General features: G+C 43.5%; 1 protein-coding gene across 5 annotated transcripts in view; it reads left to right on the top strand.

Moving 5' to 3' along the window:
- Window positions 1-17,013, top strand: part of LOC109481416 (probable ATP-dependent RNA helicase DDX46) — a 24,689-nt gene extending 7,676 nt beyond the window's left edge. For 3 of the 5 annotated variants that reach the window (XM_019783975.1, XM_019783974.1, XM_019783971.1), the window contains 19 exons: window positions 1,005-1,154; window positions 3,521-3,685; window positions 4,039-4,182; window positions 4,614-4,727; window positions 5,083-5,227; window positions 5,471-5,592; window positions 5,849-5,927; window positions 6,265-6,347; window positions 6,765-6,929; window positions 7,504-7,666; window positions 8,243-8,411; window positions 8,852-9,014; window positions 9,430-9,579; window positions 14,380-14,568; window positions 14,855-14,920; window positions 15,284-15,460; window positions 15,797-15,914; window positions 16,294-16,406; window positions 16,561-17,013. In XM_019783975.1, the coding sequence (XP_019639534.1) occupies window positions 1,005-1,154; window positions 3,521-3,685; window positions 4,039-4,182; window positions 4,614-4,727; window positions 5,083-5,227; window positions 5,471-5,592; window positions 5,849-5,927; window positions 6,265-6,347; window positions 6,765-6,929; window positions 7,504-7,666; window positions 8,243-8,411; window positions 8,852-9,014; window positions 9,430-9,579; window positions 14,380-14,568; window positions 14,855-14,920; window positions 15,284-15,460; window positions 15,797-15,914; window positions 16,294-16,406; window positions 16,561-16,569 (2,484 nt within the window). In that variant the 3' untranslated portion in view covers window positions 16,570-17,013. Of the gene's footprint in view, window positions 1-1,004; window positions 1,155-3,520; window positions 3,686-4,038; window positions 4,183-4,613; window positions 4,728-5,082; window positions 5,228-5,470; window positions 5,593-5,848; window positions 5,928-6,264; window positions 6,348-6,764; window positions 6,930-7,503; window positions 7,667-8,242; window positions 8,412-8,851; window positions 9,015-9,429; window positions 9,580-14,379; window positions 14,569-14,854; window positions 14,921-15,283; window positions 15,461-15,796; window positions 15,915-16,293; window positions 16,484-16,560 lie in introns of those variants that run through there. The other 2 variants (XM_019783973.1, XM_019783972.1) reach the window with 2 other exon arrangements.
- The last annotated feature ends 1,185 nt before the right edge of the window (window positions 17,014-18,198 follow it).

The following is an 18,198-nucleotide window of genomic DNA, read 5'->3' as shown; positions in this document are numbered from 1 at the left end:
GATATATTCGGGAGCAAATGCTGCAGATGGCTTCACCACACCCCCCGTAACAAAAATGGACCTATCCCGCACCCACATAAATCACCCCTGCATATACCCCCATGCAGCAATGGAATCTTCCAATGCCTTCTGTAGAACCCCGGTAGAACCATGGTTCTACTTTATATAATAAAACTGTTGGGGATTTGGGTTTTCAAGCTACAATCGCTGTTTTTACTCTATCAAACGTATCACCTTGGCAGAAGCATCTCCAGTGTCCGCGCCCATGCAATCAATGCCGACCATCTTTACTTTACGGTTGTCCACGAGCCACTGAGCGCCCCCTGGATGCAGGCCAGGGAAGTGAATCTTGGTGACGTCCTTGGTGTCGGTGCCCAGGTAGGCACTGGGTCCCTGCTCCCAGTACCACTCTCCCCAGCCTGTGCGGACTACGTGCCAGTCATGGTAGTAAAATGAAAAAGAAAGCTAATTAGTTAGTTAGTTAGTTAGTTACAGTCCTCCCCGCAACCATTAGCATGGTCGCATATGGCGGCGCGTCCACTGGTAGTGGTGTGTGTTGAACTCCCAACTCCCATACACACAGGCCACTACAGCAGGGGGCTAGTCCACTGGTAGTGGTGTGTGTTGAACTCCCAACTCCCATACATACAGGCCACTACAGCAGGGGGCTAGTCCACTGGTAGTGGTGTGTGTTCAACTCCCAACTCCCATACATACAGGCCACTACAGCAGGGGGCTAGTCCACTGGTAGTGGTGTGTGTTAACTCTCATACTCTTTCCCAAATGCTGAGTGCCAAGCAGAGAAAGCAGCATGTACATTCAAGCATTCAAGTCTTTGGTATAATTTAGCCAGGGATTGAGCTCACAACCTACTGAATGCAAGGCGAGCACTCTACCCACTTGGCCATTGTGCCGGCCAATACCACTGGAAAGGCTACTAGTATTGTACACTTGTGCTACACCTACTGATGATACAAACAAATAAAACATAATCCATCTCTCAGGTGAAGAAGGAAGATGAAGATGATGATGATGAGATTGACCCTCTGGACGCCTTCATGAATGACATTAAAGAGGAGGTGAAACAGATCAACAAGAAGGACCAGGAGAGAGTGGGGAAGGTCTACAGCTCCGACACTACCAACGGATCACAGGTACAACTAATTGGTTGTTTGTTTTGGATCTCCAGTTATATTAAAACACATGTATTTACTAGCCACATTGGTGAAGGTTAGATGCCCAGGTAATAAGATACTCCAAAAAAACAGTTACTCAAGCGACGAGACATGATTTTGGAAACGGTCAGACGTTTCAGCTAGTATCCACTACCTTTCGTCAGTGACACTGGAGACTTGTCAGAAAAACAGGTTTATAAGTACGAACTAGTCAACCTGGTGTCATGACTCTACTCATACCTTACAACGACCATACAGCACAACTGTACAGTAATCTATCTTTAATGAACTTACAACACACTTATTTGATAGGCAGCAAAATCGCAGGAGAACTAAGGCCAAGGAAAAAAAATGTTGTGTTTCCTGTTTCAGTCCAGAAAAAATTAGGGTCGGTAGGTAGGGATTATCTTATTTTATTTTTATTTTTTATTTTTTTTTTGACTTTGCTGATTGCTGTGTTTATATAAGCAGAACATGATGAAAAATCGATTGTGCAATATTATATTTCATCACTCAGGTACTCAGATCATGGAGCTTTAAACGGTCGATCAGCTCGAAGAACTTAACAGATGTCCCTAGCCCTTGCAGGGCTAAATTCAGATTCAGGTCCTGATTCAAGTCTAACGTTACAGGTTTTCAGGGTTCTCCCAGGGATTTTGGAGAAAAAAAAGAAACAAAAAAGAATTCTAAAGAAAAAAAAATTAATCTGCACAAAATTTTAATTGGTTTCTATCCCTTTGTTTGCCTAAAAATCGATAGTGTGATTGTATCAATTTGAAACCCCAAAAAATTAGCTAAATCGACGATTTAAGGTTATTGCGCAATGGACGTGCCCTATGACCTTCAACCTTTGGGGGTCATGCAGGCGTCAACAGCGCCCTCCCCCATGCCTTGCCAGTCCGTTTTCGTGGGCAAATTTCTGCTTTTTTAGAGATTTTGCGACCTAAAAACTCACATCAGAGGAAAAATACACCACAGACGACATTTTCATGGTAAATATCGATAAATGGACCAGGCATTTTTCTGTCCCGTTGCCGATTTTGCTGATTTTCGCCATGTGCTTATAATTTGTTTACGTCGATAGCTACCTTTCCTCGTCCGGTTTTATGGGCAAATTTCCGCTTTTTTAGACGTTTTGGGACTAAAAGACCGACAAAGGGGGAAAAATAAATCATATACATTATTTTTATGAGAAATACTGCTATCATGGACCAGACATTTTTCTTTCGCGTTGCCGAATTTTTGCGGCCGCCGCATGCTGATGGTGCAGTACGGTAGGTAATTTTCTACGATTAGTTACGTAAAATTATGTATCGGTCTTTTAAACTTATTTTCGGAGTCGATGGCATTGTTTTACAAACAAATCAGACAAATTATAGCGTTGTTTACACGACTTCAAAACGCTAGCGGGGCGTCCGATGTTCCACCAATGACAGCGATTCTCTCGGTAGCGTCGTGACAAAATTGTTTTGGTTCAGCAATATGCGAGGGGTCCACAACAAAAATAAGGCGTAGGGTCGGTCGGTTTTTTTAGGGTCGGTCGGGAAACAGGAAACACAACATTTATTTTCCTAGGCCTAACACTATTGAACTCAGCCATGTTTGGGACTGACTGTATTCTCCTTACTGCAATGGCACAATACATTATACAAAATGAAAATCACATGGAACTTATAGTACTTTTATTCTCAGACTGTTTTAGGTGCATCTGTGTTTTTTTCTTGAAGACAGTCAAAGCAAACCCACGAAAATATAAGATCATATGCCCTGAGGCTCTCATCCTAGTACAGTGGGACTACAATCTAAGAGTTAGTAGTATGAACACAGTATGCTATCTAGAGAAGTAGGCACCACCATGAAATGTACAATATAGCATGTTGCTGCTGCTAGGATGAAGAAGACACCCCCCTCCCCCCTGCCCTGAGAGTGGACACCTCCCGGAGCCAGACCAGCAAACAAGTGGGGCGCATGGACATTTCTCTCAGTGCTTGTCATGAACTTTGCCCTTTGCTCTTTAACCTTTTTTGTTCCGATGACACCGAAGGCACATGCGTGGTGTTATACATATAATGTATAATATGCTGTGTAGAGTCTTTCCTACCAAAATTGGAATGCATTGATTTTAGTATTACAGGCATAGACGATAGCTTAAGTATGCTTTTGTTTTACTTTTAGTTCTACCCTTTTTGCAAAGGATGTTGTCTTTTCTGGCTGAAAATGAAACATTTTTCCTTCTGAATTTTTTGCCACAAAGAGTGTGAGAGCTCTGCAGACGCATGTGAATCGTGGATTTACTTTCCCCTCCGCGGGTGTTTGAAGGCGTCTGATTGGTCTGTTGTGTTCAGGTGGAGACGAAAGGGAAAGTGACTGTGATCACGGCGGTGGCTAAGAAGAGCGGGAAGCGGGAAGCCAGGGGCGAGCTGATCGAGCAGAACCAGGACGCGCTGGAGTGGTCCTCCGAGGAGGAGGAGGAGGACCTCGGACAGACGCTCTCTAGCTTCCAGTCTAAGGTGAGGTCAGGTCAAAGGCCAGGTCAGGTTAAAGGTAATGTCAGGTCAAAGGCAAGGTTATGACCTCTGGAAGACAGCTTCCAGTCTAACCTAAGGACTGGTTAAATGTCAGGTCAAAGGTAAGGTCAGGTCAAAGGAAAGGTTATGACCTCAAACAGACTCTCAGACAGCTTCCAGTCTAACCTAAGGTCAGGTCAAAGGTCAGGACCATGGGCACACTCAGCTTCCAGTCCAAAGTACTAAAGCTCAAAGTCTTGCACCAGGAAAAATTTTACCCGCACGATTTGGAATTTAGGGAGTATGGATCATGCCAAAACCTGTTCTAACTCCCATGAATGTTTTCTCCCATGCAGGCCAAGAAGCTGCTAGCGAGCGTGGACCACACCCAGATCGAGTACGACCCCTTCAGGAAGAACTTCTACGTGGAGGTGCCCGAGCTGCAGAAACTCAGCGAGGACGAGGTCAAGGCCATAAGGGCCGAGCTGGAGGACGTCAGGGTAAGGTCATAGGTCAGGGCCATCAGGGCCGAGCTGGAGGACGTCAGGGTAAGGTCATAGGTCAAGGCCATCAGGGCCGAGTTGGAGGACGTCAGAGTAAGGTCATAGGTCAAGGCCATCAGGGCCGAGCTGGAGGACGTCAGGGTAAGGTCATAGGTCAAGGTCAAGGGTTAGATGTCATAGTCTCATAGTAAATTAGTTGTTAGGCCTAGGAAAAAAAATGTTGTGTTTCCTTGTTTCAGTCCTGAAAAAATTAGGGTCGGTAGGTAGGGATTTTTTTCCTTTTTTTTAGACTTAAAAGTGATATCTATATAGTGGTCTAACTTATACAATACAGTTAAACAAAGTAAAACTTTCAATGTCAATGTTAGAAAATCAATTGTACAACGTTTCATCACTCATGTATATTACATGTACATGTATTGCTCCAGGTGAAAGGAAAGGGCTGCCCGAAGCCCATCCTCCACTGGGTGCAGAGCGGCGTCTCAAAGAAAGTCTTGTCCTGTCTGAAGAAACACGGCTTCGAGAAGCCGACACCCATCCAAGTGAGACAAATATTATACGTCCGACCAGGATGGAATCTCAAACACTACTCTGATTTTATTCAGTTTTGGTCACAGCTGATGTTTCGGTGACTGTCACCTTCCTCAGGGCGATTCTGACTGCTTCACATTGCATTGCAGCACAGGGGTTTCTGCTATAGATGGCATTGTACATACAATCCCCTGTAACTGTGCATGTACATGTGTAATTTGGGAATGCAGCAACACCTGTGCTGCAGTACAATGTGAACAGAATTGCCCTGAGGAAGGTGACAGACGGTCACCGAAACGTTGGCTGTGAATAAAACACTTTGTTGTGTAAAAAGAGCATCAAACACTATATGACGTTGTTTCACAGGCGCAGGCCATCCCAGTTGTGATGTCAGGACGGGACATGATCGGGATCGCTAAGACGGGCTCCGGCAAGACGCTCGCTTTCCTCATCCCCATGTTCCGCCACATCCTGGACCAGAGGCCGCTGGAGGACACTGAGGGACCCATAGGTACGAAGTCTATCACCATGGTAACTGGTGCTGTAGCAGACACGCAGTGGTGTTGGATTACATTATGTAGCAAGATCGAGTTGGAGGGGCTGGTCACCATATACATGAATGTTTTTACAATATTATGAATAATAAACAGAGACGTAGTTTTTGATTTTTAAGCTAGACCATGTGAAGGTAAACATGTACACATGTATTTGCTTTGCTTTCTATTTTTTTTAATGAATTTTCTATGTTATCCAGGAGTGATCATGACCCCCACCCGAGAACTTGCTCTGCAGATCACTAAAGAGTGTAAGAAGTTCACTCGGCACATGAACCTAAAGGTGGTGTGTGTGTACGGAGGGACCGGCATCAGCGAACAGGTACAAACACCCCTCTGGCAGTAGTGGTTCCTGCCACACCTCCTATCACATACGGTTGTAACTGGTGAAGTTTGGACTTGTCCATGTAAAATATAGGTTGGAGAAGAAATTAAATAAGATTTTTTTTAACATCATGTGGATTCATTCTCTGTGCTCACCTACCTTTTGGTTTATCAATGATGAGCTCATACTACATGGTTTATCTATAACAACTTAGTGTTAGAGTGTTGATTAGGTTTTGATTTGTGTTTCTCAGATTGCAGAGTTGAAGAGAGGAGCAGAGATCATCATCTGTACTCCCGGGCGTATGATCGACATGCTGGCAGCTAATAATGGTGAGCAGATACATGTTATTTGGAGTTGTTTTATTTTTGGAGTTTGCATAGCATCAAACCTACAGGATAGAGGCAAATGGCAGGCTGCCATCGAGTCTCAGAATTGGTTTGCAAGCAGATCTAACCCTCAGAAGATGGGCAACAACAGACGATAAACTGGATAGAGAGAGAGTTTTCCAGACTGAAATGTTTGAACACACACCACTACCAGTAGACTAGCCACCAGCTGTAGTGGCCTGTGTGGCCCAAGGGCTGTAGAAACTGGGATAAGTGCTGTTCCTGATATGCACCGACAGGCAAGGAATCAATATGGATCTTACCTTTTCCTTTTTCCTAGGCCGAGTGACAAACCTTCGGCGCTGTACATATCTGGTGTTGGACGAGGCTGACAGAATGTTCGACATGGGATTTGAACCACAGGTAATGTCCTCATTCTTGAGTATTATCAGACCACTAAGTAACATCCATCCTATCATCTTCTTCAGCATCATTAGAATGAACTGGCAGCCCTAGTCAAACTTATGTATAAAGAGCTGCAAAAACCTTTCTTACACGTCAGTGTGGACTACATGTAGTTCTGCCAGTTTATTCCTGTGACTCTGAAGAAAAGTGATGGACTTGAAACATACAGATTCTTAATCTCTGTACGAGTATGAGTATCATTTACCTGAATGTCTAAACTTCATTACCATTTTTAAACAAGAAAATAGGTACTCAAGCAACTGGATTGATTTTCAAAATCTTATCTAGTCAAAACCTATTCAATAACTTATGCTTGCATAACTGTTTTCTTGGTACATGTATCTAATTACCTGGATGTCTATTACACTTTGCCAGGTGATGCACATAGTGAACAGCGTGCGGCCGGACCGTCAGACCGTGATGTTCTCGGCGACGTTCCCGCGGAACATGGAGGCTCTCGCGCGCAAGGTGCTGCAGAAACCCATCGAGGTGCAGGTCGGAGGTCGCAGCGTGGTCTGCAGCGATGTCGAACAACACGTGGTACGTCCACAGGGTTCTTAGACCCGACTGACTTAATTTTATTCCATCTTCTGAAGTCCCTCAAACTAGAGCTCGTGGGCAAATAAAAAAAAGTTCCAGCCAAAAAACTGCTGTCAAACCACAGAAATAAAAAGCTGGTATTGTGAATTTGTGGTAGTACATAGTGACTTTTACTACAAGCCGGCAAATGCTGGCCTTATGTGGCATTTACCTGTATGAGTCGTCACTGCACTGTGGTCATCACTGTTCTTGAATTTCGTGGAACATCGGCCGCCTGGGTCCATCCTCCATAGTTACTGTCGGCTCCCTATTGTTGCTAGCTACAGTTTCTTTGTTCTGTGTCCCCAAGGTTGTTCTTTGGTCTTTTTACGTGTACATGGTTCCTTTAGGCCTTTTTCCATTGTTGGAAGTCCATTCCAGCAAAAACTTGGGCAGCTGGGATCTCTTGATCTTGTGCCACGTACCTAACCACTTGGCCATTTGACACCACATTGTTGTGACCAGACCTGGCAGAATCATGTTACAATGTACAAATGTACTAGACGTTACAGTTTCTTTGTTCTGTCTGTCCAAGGTTGTACTGGAAGAGGAGCAGAAGTTCTTCAAGTTGCTGGAGCTTCTGGGGAACTTCCAGGAGAAGGGGAGTGTGCTGGTGTTTGTGGAGAGGCAGGAGGTGGCTGACACGCTGCTCAAAGATCTGCTTAAGGCAGCCTACTCATGTTTATCACTGCATGGAGGTAAATATGCATCTGAAGCCCTTGACACACATAGCCAAATCTCGGTGGCAAATGTGGAACACTTAACACATTTGCGCATCACATCTGTAGTGTGTTTTTGGTACACAGTTAAACAGAGTAGCCTAAGAGGCTTGGTGTTCATCACTCCACCGTACAGGGAGGGAAGTTGGGTTAAGACATTCAGGAAGAAGTTTATATAGGTGCTGTACAATCTCTAGCTGTCAGTGGCTGATTGGGCCTCCTCTCCAAAATCTTGGTGCCAACTCCTGAGAATCATTCACATTCCCAGAGGCTTTTGTCATTATGAAAATCAGTCCAATAGGAGCTCAGGATTCTCTGTCACTATGGAAACCAGTCATCACACCCTCCAACACTCTGGTAACAGGCAGCTCTCAGTCTGACAACACAATTTGTAATTGGTCCATGATTAAACCTGTATTTGTGCAATCTGTAGTACATGTAGATATAGATGTAGATGTAAGTGCATTTTAACATCATAAAACCCACGGAGACAGCTTTCTCTGTACAAGCTAAAAGTTAAGTTTGCATTTCTCAAGACCCTCTTTACTTCTTCAGGTATTGACCAGTATGACCGAGACAGCATCATCAATGACTTTAAGTCGGGGAACTGTCGGCTGCTGGTGGCGACGTCGGTGGCTGCTCGAGGGCTGGACGTCAAACAGCTCATCCTGGTGATCAACTACGACTGTCCTAACCACTACGAGGACTATGTACACAGAGTGGGGTAGGCACTGGGCAGAACTGCCTTATTGTCCAACACATGAGGCAGTCAGTGTTCCAGTTCAAAGTTCTGTTAGCCGTCATACATTCTTCTAGTTTGCAGGTCCCTCCTGATTATTTTTTTTTGTAGTTTATCCTGGGTTGACCTCTGCATTTTGCTCCCTTAATGGCCCCAGTTTAACTTTAAGGCTTGTTTTTTGCTAGTCTCACCAGGCCTAGCCAGCACAAATTTTAGTTGTTTAAAGTTAAAACTTTTGATCCACCACACAAAAGTTCTCTCACCTAGAGCTTTCGACCAGTCACTCACAGTCTCTGGTCTTCCTTAGTAGACTGACCCAGTGAAGCTTGTCACCTGGCTTCTTTGAAGTGTGACCTCAACACTTGGTCAAAGTTATCTGGTATCAAACTTGGGTTGTTAAATGTTTGTTGTATCCATTCCCACAGTCGGACGGGCAGAGCTGGAAACAAGGGTTTTGCGTACACGTTTATAACGGAGGACCAGGGTCGGTACGCCGGCGATGTCATCAAAGCTCTGGAGCTGTCGGAGAGGCCGGTACCCGAGGAGGTCCTCAACCTGTGGACCGAGTACGTCAACAGACAAAAGGCTGTGAGTGGCCATCTATTTTTTTTCCTTTTTATTCAAACTTAATATAAAGTACAGTCTTGCTCTTGCAAGTTACGTGTAGTAACATGTAGCTAATTGGCATCATTGACAAAACACATAACACGTGACATATTTTCATGACACCTTTTCATGTACTGATGAAACATGGTGGATGCTCTCTAAAAACTTCCCAAACTATCGTGTGTCAAAGAAAGTCTCTCAGGTTTGGTACCACATAGAAGGGAAGAGCAGTAGAAAGAAAACAACAGCAGTTTTATCAAATTTCACAAGACAAAACTAAAGTATGTCATGAAGAAATTTTCTTACTGTTGGTACCTCCTAGGAAGGCAAATCAGTGAAACAGACTTATTGTATATGTCCTATTGAAAGTAATATCATTACTGTTGGTACCTCTCAGGAAGGAAAAGCAGTGAAGAAAACGAGTGGTTTTACCGGGAAGGGGTTCAAGTTTGACGAGACGGAGCAAGCTCTGGCCGACGAGAGGAGAAAACTGCAGAAAGCAGCGCTGGGCCTGCAGGACTCGGACGAGGAGGATGCCGCTGTAGATGTGAGGCTGTTTGTTTATTTGTTTTGCAATATTGTCGCAATCAACACTCAAACTGGCAGTTTTTTTGCAGTCCACACCTGGGCGTACCCCAAGGGAGTCACTCACTTAAATACCGGCCTATGAACACACACACACAGACACCGGCAGAGGTCAGAGGTCAGAGGTCAACTGGATGGCTGCCTACTACAAATTCTCTGTTCTAATCCATAAAAATCTTTCTTAAAACTAACTATCCAGGTACGTTCCACCTGTAGGGAAACTTATAACTGTTTGTAGAACATTCTTATGTAGAATTTTTTTTTTCAATTCTTGAACTTTGTGTCTACAGTAAGACTTTTAAACTTCTTCCCCCTTCTTGCTAACAAGGGGGAGGGCGCCATTCCTCTGAACTCTGATGCTACTATTAATGCAACTTATATAATTGCTCGAGAGGTACTGACCGACATGTCATTCCGTTCTGCCATTGTGTTTTTGACCTGTTTTCTAGCTTAGATCACCTAGGTAGTTGGTTCCCAGCTTACTTTGTTTACTTTATTGCATGTTTGTAATGCTGGATGCATGTTCGGACAGTGCGCCTCAGCTCTTGTCCCTATGATAAGTAATTCAATTTTAACTGTAGTTCAACAGTCCATGATTTTAAAAATATTGGAATCTCGTGCATAAATTAATTAGACAATTTCAAATTTTACTGGTTGAACTACTGTATCTGATGTGTAAGCCCACTAGCAATTTACTACAAATTTACAATCAGCTGGTATAGTGATCCTAGATTTGAGAATCAAAGATGACACTCATTGTGGGTTTGTATATATTGTATATTGCTTGTCTTTCAGTGGTTTTGCCTATGTGTAGAAATGTCAGCGATGTCGGGTTATCTGCTACTAACTCAGAAGTAAACAGGCAGCTAGTCAAATATAGGCCGTCTGATGGCTCATGGACTATCATAAGGACACAAGAAGTACTTAAAAGATGTCTTAGTTGGAACCTAGTATGTATCAACAAATTGTTCCCACATGTCATGAAGACGCAGTCTAGTAGTGGTGATGTTAATCATGCTAGCTCTCATAAACTGGTTTTGTGTGTACTCATACTGCTCTGTGGAGATGTCAGTTGTAATCCGGGACCAACAGACTTACAGCTACCACCGAAGGGTCTCCATATTGGTCATTTAAATATATGCAGCTGGAGAAACAAAACACAGGACTTACAAGAACTACTAGAGAACAATAAGTTGCATATACTCACCTTGTCAGAAACACACTTGGACTCAAACATTAGTGACAGTGACTTGTGTGTAGATGGCTGGACTGTTATTAGGAAAGACAGGAACAGAAATGGTGGAGGAGTGGCCATCTTAATCTGCAGTAACCTACCTTGGAAACAGCGACTGGACCTGGAGGAGGTCAATGTGGAAATGCTGTGGCTGGAGGTGACTCTACCACAAACAAAACCTATGACTAATCTTGCTGTACTTACAGGCCTCCGGGCTCATCAATACAAACCTTCAACAACATCATAGCCTCGATTGACAGGGCAACGGACTCAAACAATGAAGTGTTCATTCTAGGAGATTTCAACATTGATTGGTCCAACCATTTATGCCCCTTGAGAGAGAGGCTGGCTCAAGCAGCAGTAAGGTGTAACCTTCTCCAGTCTGTGAAAAGTCCTACGAGGATTGGTACTAACAACCGAGGTCAAAGGACAGAAACTCACATCAATCTAGTCTTTACCAACTGTGCGGAAAGATGCACACCAGTGTCATCGACTCCTCTAGGATTCTCTGACCACAACATTGTATACAACAAGGAAAACAAAGGTTCCAAAGGCACAACCTCGGGTAGTAGAGAGGAGAGCGTATGGGAAATTTAACCCTCAAGATTTCCAACGCGACATTGAGCTGGCACCCTGGCATTTGATTTATAATGAATCAGATGTAAATATGGCTCTTCATGTTCTCACAACCATACTAAATGATGTCGCCGACAGCCATGCACCAGTAAAAAAGCGAACAGTAAGATCTAACCCAGCACCCTGGCTTGATGACGAGTTGAGGGAATTGATGCATCTCAGGGAAGAAGCGAGAAGAGAATCCATCTCCTCTCGCCTGGAATCAGATGTACTTGTTTACAAAAAACTCAGGAACGCTGTCGTAAAACTGAATCGGAAAAAGAAAGCCGCCTTTTACAAAACCAAGCTAGAAGAGACCAAGCATGACCCCAAGGCCCTATGGAAAACGCTTAATGGTATGCTGGGTAAAAACCGAAATCAGCCACCTTGTGTAGTAGAACAGGACGGTGCTTACCTGACCAGAGCAGAAGACGTAGCGGAGTACTTTAATCACTTCTTCACTCAGAAAGTCGACTCTCTACGTAATGGGCTAAACTCAGAGATGGGTGATAACCTACTTACCTTGATAAAGAGGGAGATCATGGAAAACAACGACTGCAAGTTTGAGTTCAGTCCGGTGAATGTTGAGGAAGTGCACTCACTCCTGTCGTCTCTACCTGATGGGAAAGCTATGGGCTTGGATAACTTGGACAACACACTACTTAAACTGGCTGCCAATCATATAGCACAACCATTATGTTATATAATAAACCTGTCTTTCACTACGTCTGTTTACCCGTCTGAATGGAAGAAGGCCAAGGTGATTCCCTTGCCCAAGTCTACGTCTGCCCGCTTGAGTGGACCGAACGCAAGACCGATAAGTCTACTTTCGTCCATAAGCAAGATAGCAGAACGAGTTGTGTACAACCAAATCTCCCAGTACTTCTTACAGAACTCCTTAATGACAACCCACCAACACGGTTTCAGGAAACACTATTCCACATGCACAGCTCTCCTGGAAATGGTGGATGATTGGTACCGTAACATTGACTGTGGGAACCTGATAGGAGTGATCTTCCTCGACTTTTCGGCTGCATTTGATCTTGTTGATCATGCATACCTTCTTAGAAAGCTACAATGCTATGGTTTCGGTATGGCCGCAGTTGAATGGATGGAGAGCTATCTCTCACAACGCTTGCAGTGTGTTCACTACAATGGCCGTAACTCTTCCTTCAGGGATATCACATGTGGAGTACCTCAAGGGAGCTGTCTGGGACCCCTTCTTTTCAGTATATTCACAAATGATCTTCCTCTAGCCACAAAGGAGGCTGCCTCAGTTATGTATGCAGATGATACTTCTGCTTACACATGTGCACCGTCAATCTCTACAATCAACTCCACCTTGCAGAAAGAGCTACAACACATAAGTGACTGGGTCTTAATGAACAGGTTGTTTCTCAATGCAGGCAAAACAAAATCAATGGTAGTTGGGAGTAAACCAAAAATAAAAAAGAACCCAGTACTCACCTTATATTCTAATGGCCAAGTCATCCAGCAAGTAAAGGAAACAAAACTCCTAGGCAGTACTCTTGATGAGTGCCTCACTTGGGACAATCATACAAAAGTGACTGCGAAGAAGATGGCCTGTGCATTGGGAATGATAAGGAAATGTGCCACCTACCTGGACTCTTCATTACTTAAGCTGCTAGTAGAATGCCTCACACTCTCACACGTTGACTACTGCTCACCAGTTTGGTCCTCCACTTCACAGAAGAATGTTCAACAACTACAAGTCATGCAAAACAAAGCAGCTCGTCTGGTTCTACACTGTGACTTCAAAACCCCAGTACAACAGCTCCATGCGTCTCTGTCATGGCAGACTGTCAAGGAAAGGATTCTTGTAAACACTGTCTCTCAGCTACAGAGGGTCATTGCTACACATCAACCAGAAGTACTCTACAAACAGTTATGTCCTGTCTCCTACCACCACAGCCACAACACACGTCATGCTAGCCGAAACACATACTGTTTAATGAAACCCAAAACGAACGCCCTGAAGAAGACTTTCATTTATAGATCCTTAACAGTTTGGAACACTTTGCCACATGAGGTACAAGCAGCAACTAAGAGTAGGTTTAGGCAGGAGTTGTTAGAGCACATGCGTACATAGGCACATGATGATAGGCACATGTGATGTTACTTTTAAATGTTAAGTCTAATGTTGTATGTAAATAATGTTGTAATTTTGATGTGGTGTATTTGTATTATTGTATTTTAACTCCAGGAAGATTAGCTACATACTTGATTTTGTATGTCTTGTGTGTCGCTAATGGAGTTTAATAAAGCACATAAAGCACATAAAGCACACCTACAGATTTTCTTTCTTTCCTCGTACTATTCCACTGTGGAACGCGTTACCTGACCCGGTAGTAATGGCTCCCAATGTTGAGTCGTTCCGGGCCGGGCTGGCGGCCTGCTCGCCTTAGCCTTGACCTCCTCTCCCCCCCCAACAGCACCCCTCGCGGGGTTATTTGGGGGTACTCAAGATGAAGATGAAGATTTCGTAAATGATACAACAGAACTCCTCTCACGGATGGAGGACAGGGACGAGGGAAGAAGAACCCATTGTCTCCCGTGTTGATATCCCAATTCAAGGTTCAAGGTTGTTTCATATTAACAGGTATTTTGAGACGTCAGCTTAGCAATAGTACATAATAACATTTGCTATTATGGTATGCTGATGAGTAGCACTGAGATGGGTGTTGTCTTGTTCTGTAAGCTATGTAGAGCAAAATGGAAGGTGGCATTTGTTTATTTGAATTGTCAATTGAGTATAATGAAGGGGACCAGTAGATTTAAAAAAGAACAGCAGATTGAGAAAGCTAGCCTTGATGTTGCTTTGATGTCTGTGTTTCAGATTGACCAGCAGATTGAAGAAATCGGTTTTGACATTGTTTATTTTGTTTGTTTCAGATTGACCAGCAGATCGAGGACATGTTTGCGAGTAAGAAGCGCGTGAAAGACGTGACGGCGCCGGTTGCAAACGTCCAGACGACGAGCCAGCCGCTGGAGCTGACCAAAACAACCGCGGAAAAACTGGAGCTGGCCAAACGTCTGGCCACACGCATCAACATGCAGAAAAACCTCGGAGACCAGGCACAGGTGGGGTACTAGCTATGTATTTATTTATGTAGCACACAGCCCTCGCACTACTTTCGCACGGGTTTTGCACGTGTGCAAATGGAGGTATGTCCAGTATCAGGGTGAAATGTACGAAGTTAGCTTGTACGTAGTTGTGTGGAGGTTAGAAATGAAACAGTTACTGAAGGAACTGGATAGATTTTGGAAACCGTCAGACGTTTCAAGGAGCATCCTCTACTTTTTCTCAGTGACGTGCATGATAATGCAGCTAGTGTTTTGAGCCCTGTTGATGTGTTTGTCTCCCCAGGATGTTGTTCAGCAGGCTGCCTCAGCTGTGATGAAGGGAGAGATCCTTGCTGCACCTGCTGTGTCTGTAAGTACTCTGTTAGCGTGTTTCCGTAATAGTGTCCAGAGCAAGAGGAAGCAAAAGGGAAATTAGTATAACTTACAGTAAGGAGAATCATAGGTTAAAATAGTCTCACTCTACTGGCAGGCAGTGAGGAAGCAAGGAGTAGTGTGGAAAGTAGTGTAGTATCTCACCACTGTTCTGCCCACCAGGCCAATATAAGACCATGGCAGAACAAATGGCTATCTGTATCAGTTCAAATGTGAGGTACACTTCTGTTACAACTATAATCCGTATCTGTATAGCAAGTCTAACCATCCTTTGGCATATCCTACCATCTTCTGGTTAAGATTGGGGTTAGAGTTATGTTCATCTTATTCCTCCCACCAGGCTAAGACCATAGCAGAACAGATGGCCGACCGTATCAACGCCAAGCTAGGCTACACACCCCAGGCCAGCGAAGACACACAGGAGGAGCAGACCAACGTCGAGACGTTCAAACGCTACGAAGAGGAGCTGGAAATCAACGACTTCCCTCAGACTGTACGATGGAAGGTCACGTCAAAGGTCGGTTCATTTTTATAGAACTCAACAAGGAAAGATCATGTAGCCAGGAGCCCCCCTCCCCCTTAGAACTCACAAGGGCAGATACAAGGCCATGTAGCTACAGTGTACATGCCCCCCTCCCCCATAGAATTTGCAAGGGCAGATAGAAATGTACAAGGTCATGTAGTGATAACCCCCCCACACACACCCTCCCTCTGAGTCAATAGAATTCAACAAACGCAGATACAAGGACATGAATGTGCTATGCTAGCCCTTGTTTTAATTTTTTTCTCATAATGTGATCTATAAAATTTTTTGTTTGCCCTAAATATTTTTTTATTGTTGCCGCTGAAACAGGAGGCCCTAGCCCACATCCAGGAGTACTCAGAGGCTGGCATCACTGTCCGAGGAACGTACTTCCCACCTGGCAAGGAGGTCAAGGAAGGGGAGAGGAAAATCTACCTGGCCATCGAGAGTGAGTTCTGTCTTCTCTGTGGTCTAACACTGCACCCTGTGTACTTACTTACTAATAATATCCACTTCATCCCAAGTGAGACATGAGGTTATGGCTTTCTTTTTCCTTCCATCTGGGTCTGTCCTTGGCCACCTACTTCACCAATTCCATGGATGTCAGGTCATCCAGGCACACTGGGCACCATATTTGAATCTATAACACTTCTCCTTGATATTTCTACATGTAATTCACATGTTATTATTTGAGATTAGAGCATGCTTCCCTGTGTAGTATTATCTTATGTGAAGTAAAGACTTCTGCCACAGTGTATACAGTAGACAAATAGTTGTTGCCATAGCTCTATGGTTGCTGAACTATTGCGTTACGTGTTGCCCTGCAGGTACCAATGAGATGTCAGTACAGAAGGCAAAAGCAGAGATCAAACGCCTGATCAAGGAAGAGCTGGTCAGACTACAGAACTCCTACCAACCTCTCAACAAGGGCAGATACAAGGTCATGTAGCCCCCCTCCCCCATAGAACTCACAAGGGCAGATACAAGGTCATGGACACAGGCGCCCCCTCCCCCATAGATCTCACAAGGGCAGATACAAGGTCATGAACACAGGAGCCCACCTCCCCCATAGATCTCACAAGGGCAGATACAAGGTCATGTAGGCAGGAGCCCCCCTCCCCCATAGAACTGACAAGGGCAGATACAAGGTCATGTAGCCAGTTGCCCCCCTCCCCATAAAACCTTATAAACACAGATCACTAGATGCATGTATGATAGCAGTGTGTTCCAGCTAAAAGAATAAGTAGTGATATTCTATATGAAGATTCTACAAGAGTAAGAGTTGCTTGGATGTGTCTGACTGGGTTTCCAAACTGTATGCAAGTAATAAATTTGTACACTATAACTACATGTATGGTGTAGAGTTATAAGTACACAATGTAATGCAGGTGGCACTGTTCTTTGCCTGTGAAATAAGCTATCAGTATCTCACACAGTGGTATCCTTTCTAGTTGTTTTCCTAGCTCATTGAGGGTAACATATGCAAGGTATACATTAGGAGTAAGTTTGTCACATGTAAAATATTTTAAGTGGAAGGGTTTGTGTTCCAAGTCCAAAAAAGAAAAACTTGACTGCCAGCTTCTCATGTTATATCTTATACAGACATCATTTTGTACTTTGTACAGTGGGTCAACTTTGTGTCAAAAGTACTGAGTGCAAAATTCACAGTATGCAAGCTTTGATGATGATATTGTGTAGTTTCATTTTTCAAGTGCTTATATTGACTGGTGTAAGCAAGGACATTATATAGGGGTACTGTCTTTGGTACTAGTATATGGTAAAACATCTTGTGCAAAAATTGCACCATTTGAGGAAAGTATAAAGTGGGCAAAAATGTACGACAGGTCAAATTCTGCTTGGAAAGAAATTTTACCTGGTATTATTGACTTCTGCATGTATGGGACAATATGAAAGTTGTTTTCAATGTTACCAATGTGAACCGCTCTGCCCTAGTTTACATGTGTCCATGTACAATGTAGGATGTACATGTATAGTAGAATTGTCCATTGAATGTTTTGTCCAGTTGTGTGAATTGTTCACATTCTATGTTGACGTATGTAAGAATTTTGATCACAGATTTTTGTACGTTTACGTTTAAAGTCATGGGCCTAGTAAGATTCTGAAGACACATTACAAAGAAATGAGAATCAACCACAATATTAGTTTTCATATTCACTACTAAATGTATGATGTACTTCTATGTGAAGGGGGTTAAAATACTTGAATGTCGTAAACGGCAAATTTGCTGCATGTTGAATGTATTTTGTGAAAAGACCAGTACTTCTAGTTATTAAGGTACTGGATCTATAAGTCTTTTTCTTATGGCGGTTGAGGTTATACAGTATTACTAGGACCTCGCACAGAAAGTGTATTTTGTAAATTGTCAGATGTGATAAAATTAAGTCAACTTGAAGCTTTCTTCAACTGTCTACATGTGTGTAGCTCTGTAGAACTGGTCACATATAAATTTTTCTACTGTAGGACCTGTACTGACTGAACTTTGTTGGAAAATGAGGATTTTTCCATGTTTTGTTCTGTAAATAAATGCTTTCTAAACTTCTGTACTTTGGTTATATTAAATCATTCCTGATATTCCTACATGTATATAAGATATTCTTGAAGTTTACATTGTGACACAAATGCACGCATTCACACATACGTTTGTACTCATGCATACTCTCACTCAAACATGCACAGGTTTTCAAAATTACATAAGAGGAAATGTTGGCAAC

The sequence above is a fragment of the Branchiostoma belcheri genome, unplaced genomic scaffold (genome assembly GCF_001625305.1).
Source record: "Branchiostoma belcheri isolate BF01 breed outbred unplaced genomic scaffold, Haploidv18h27 scaffold55, whole genome shotgun sequence".
Lineage (NCBI taxonomy): Eukaryota > Metazoa > Chordata > Leptocardii > Amphioxiformes > Branchiostomatidae > Branchiostoma > Branchiostoma belcheri.
Note: the sequence above shows the minus strand (reverse complement) of the source record. Positions and strands in the feature narration are given on the sequence as shown.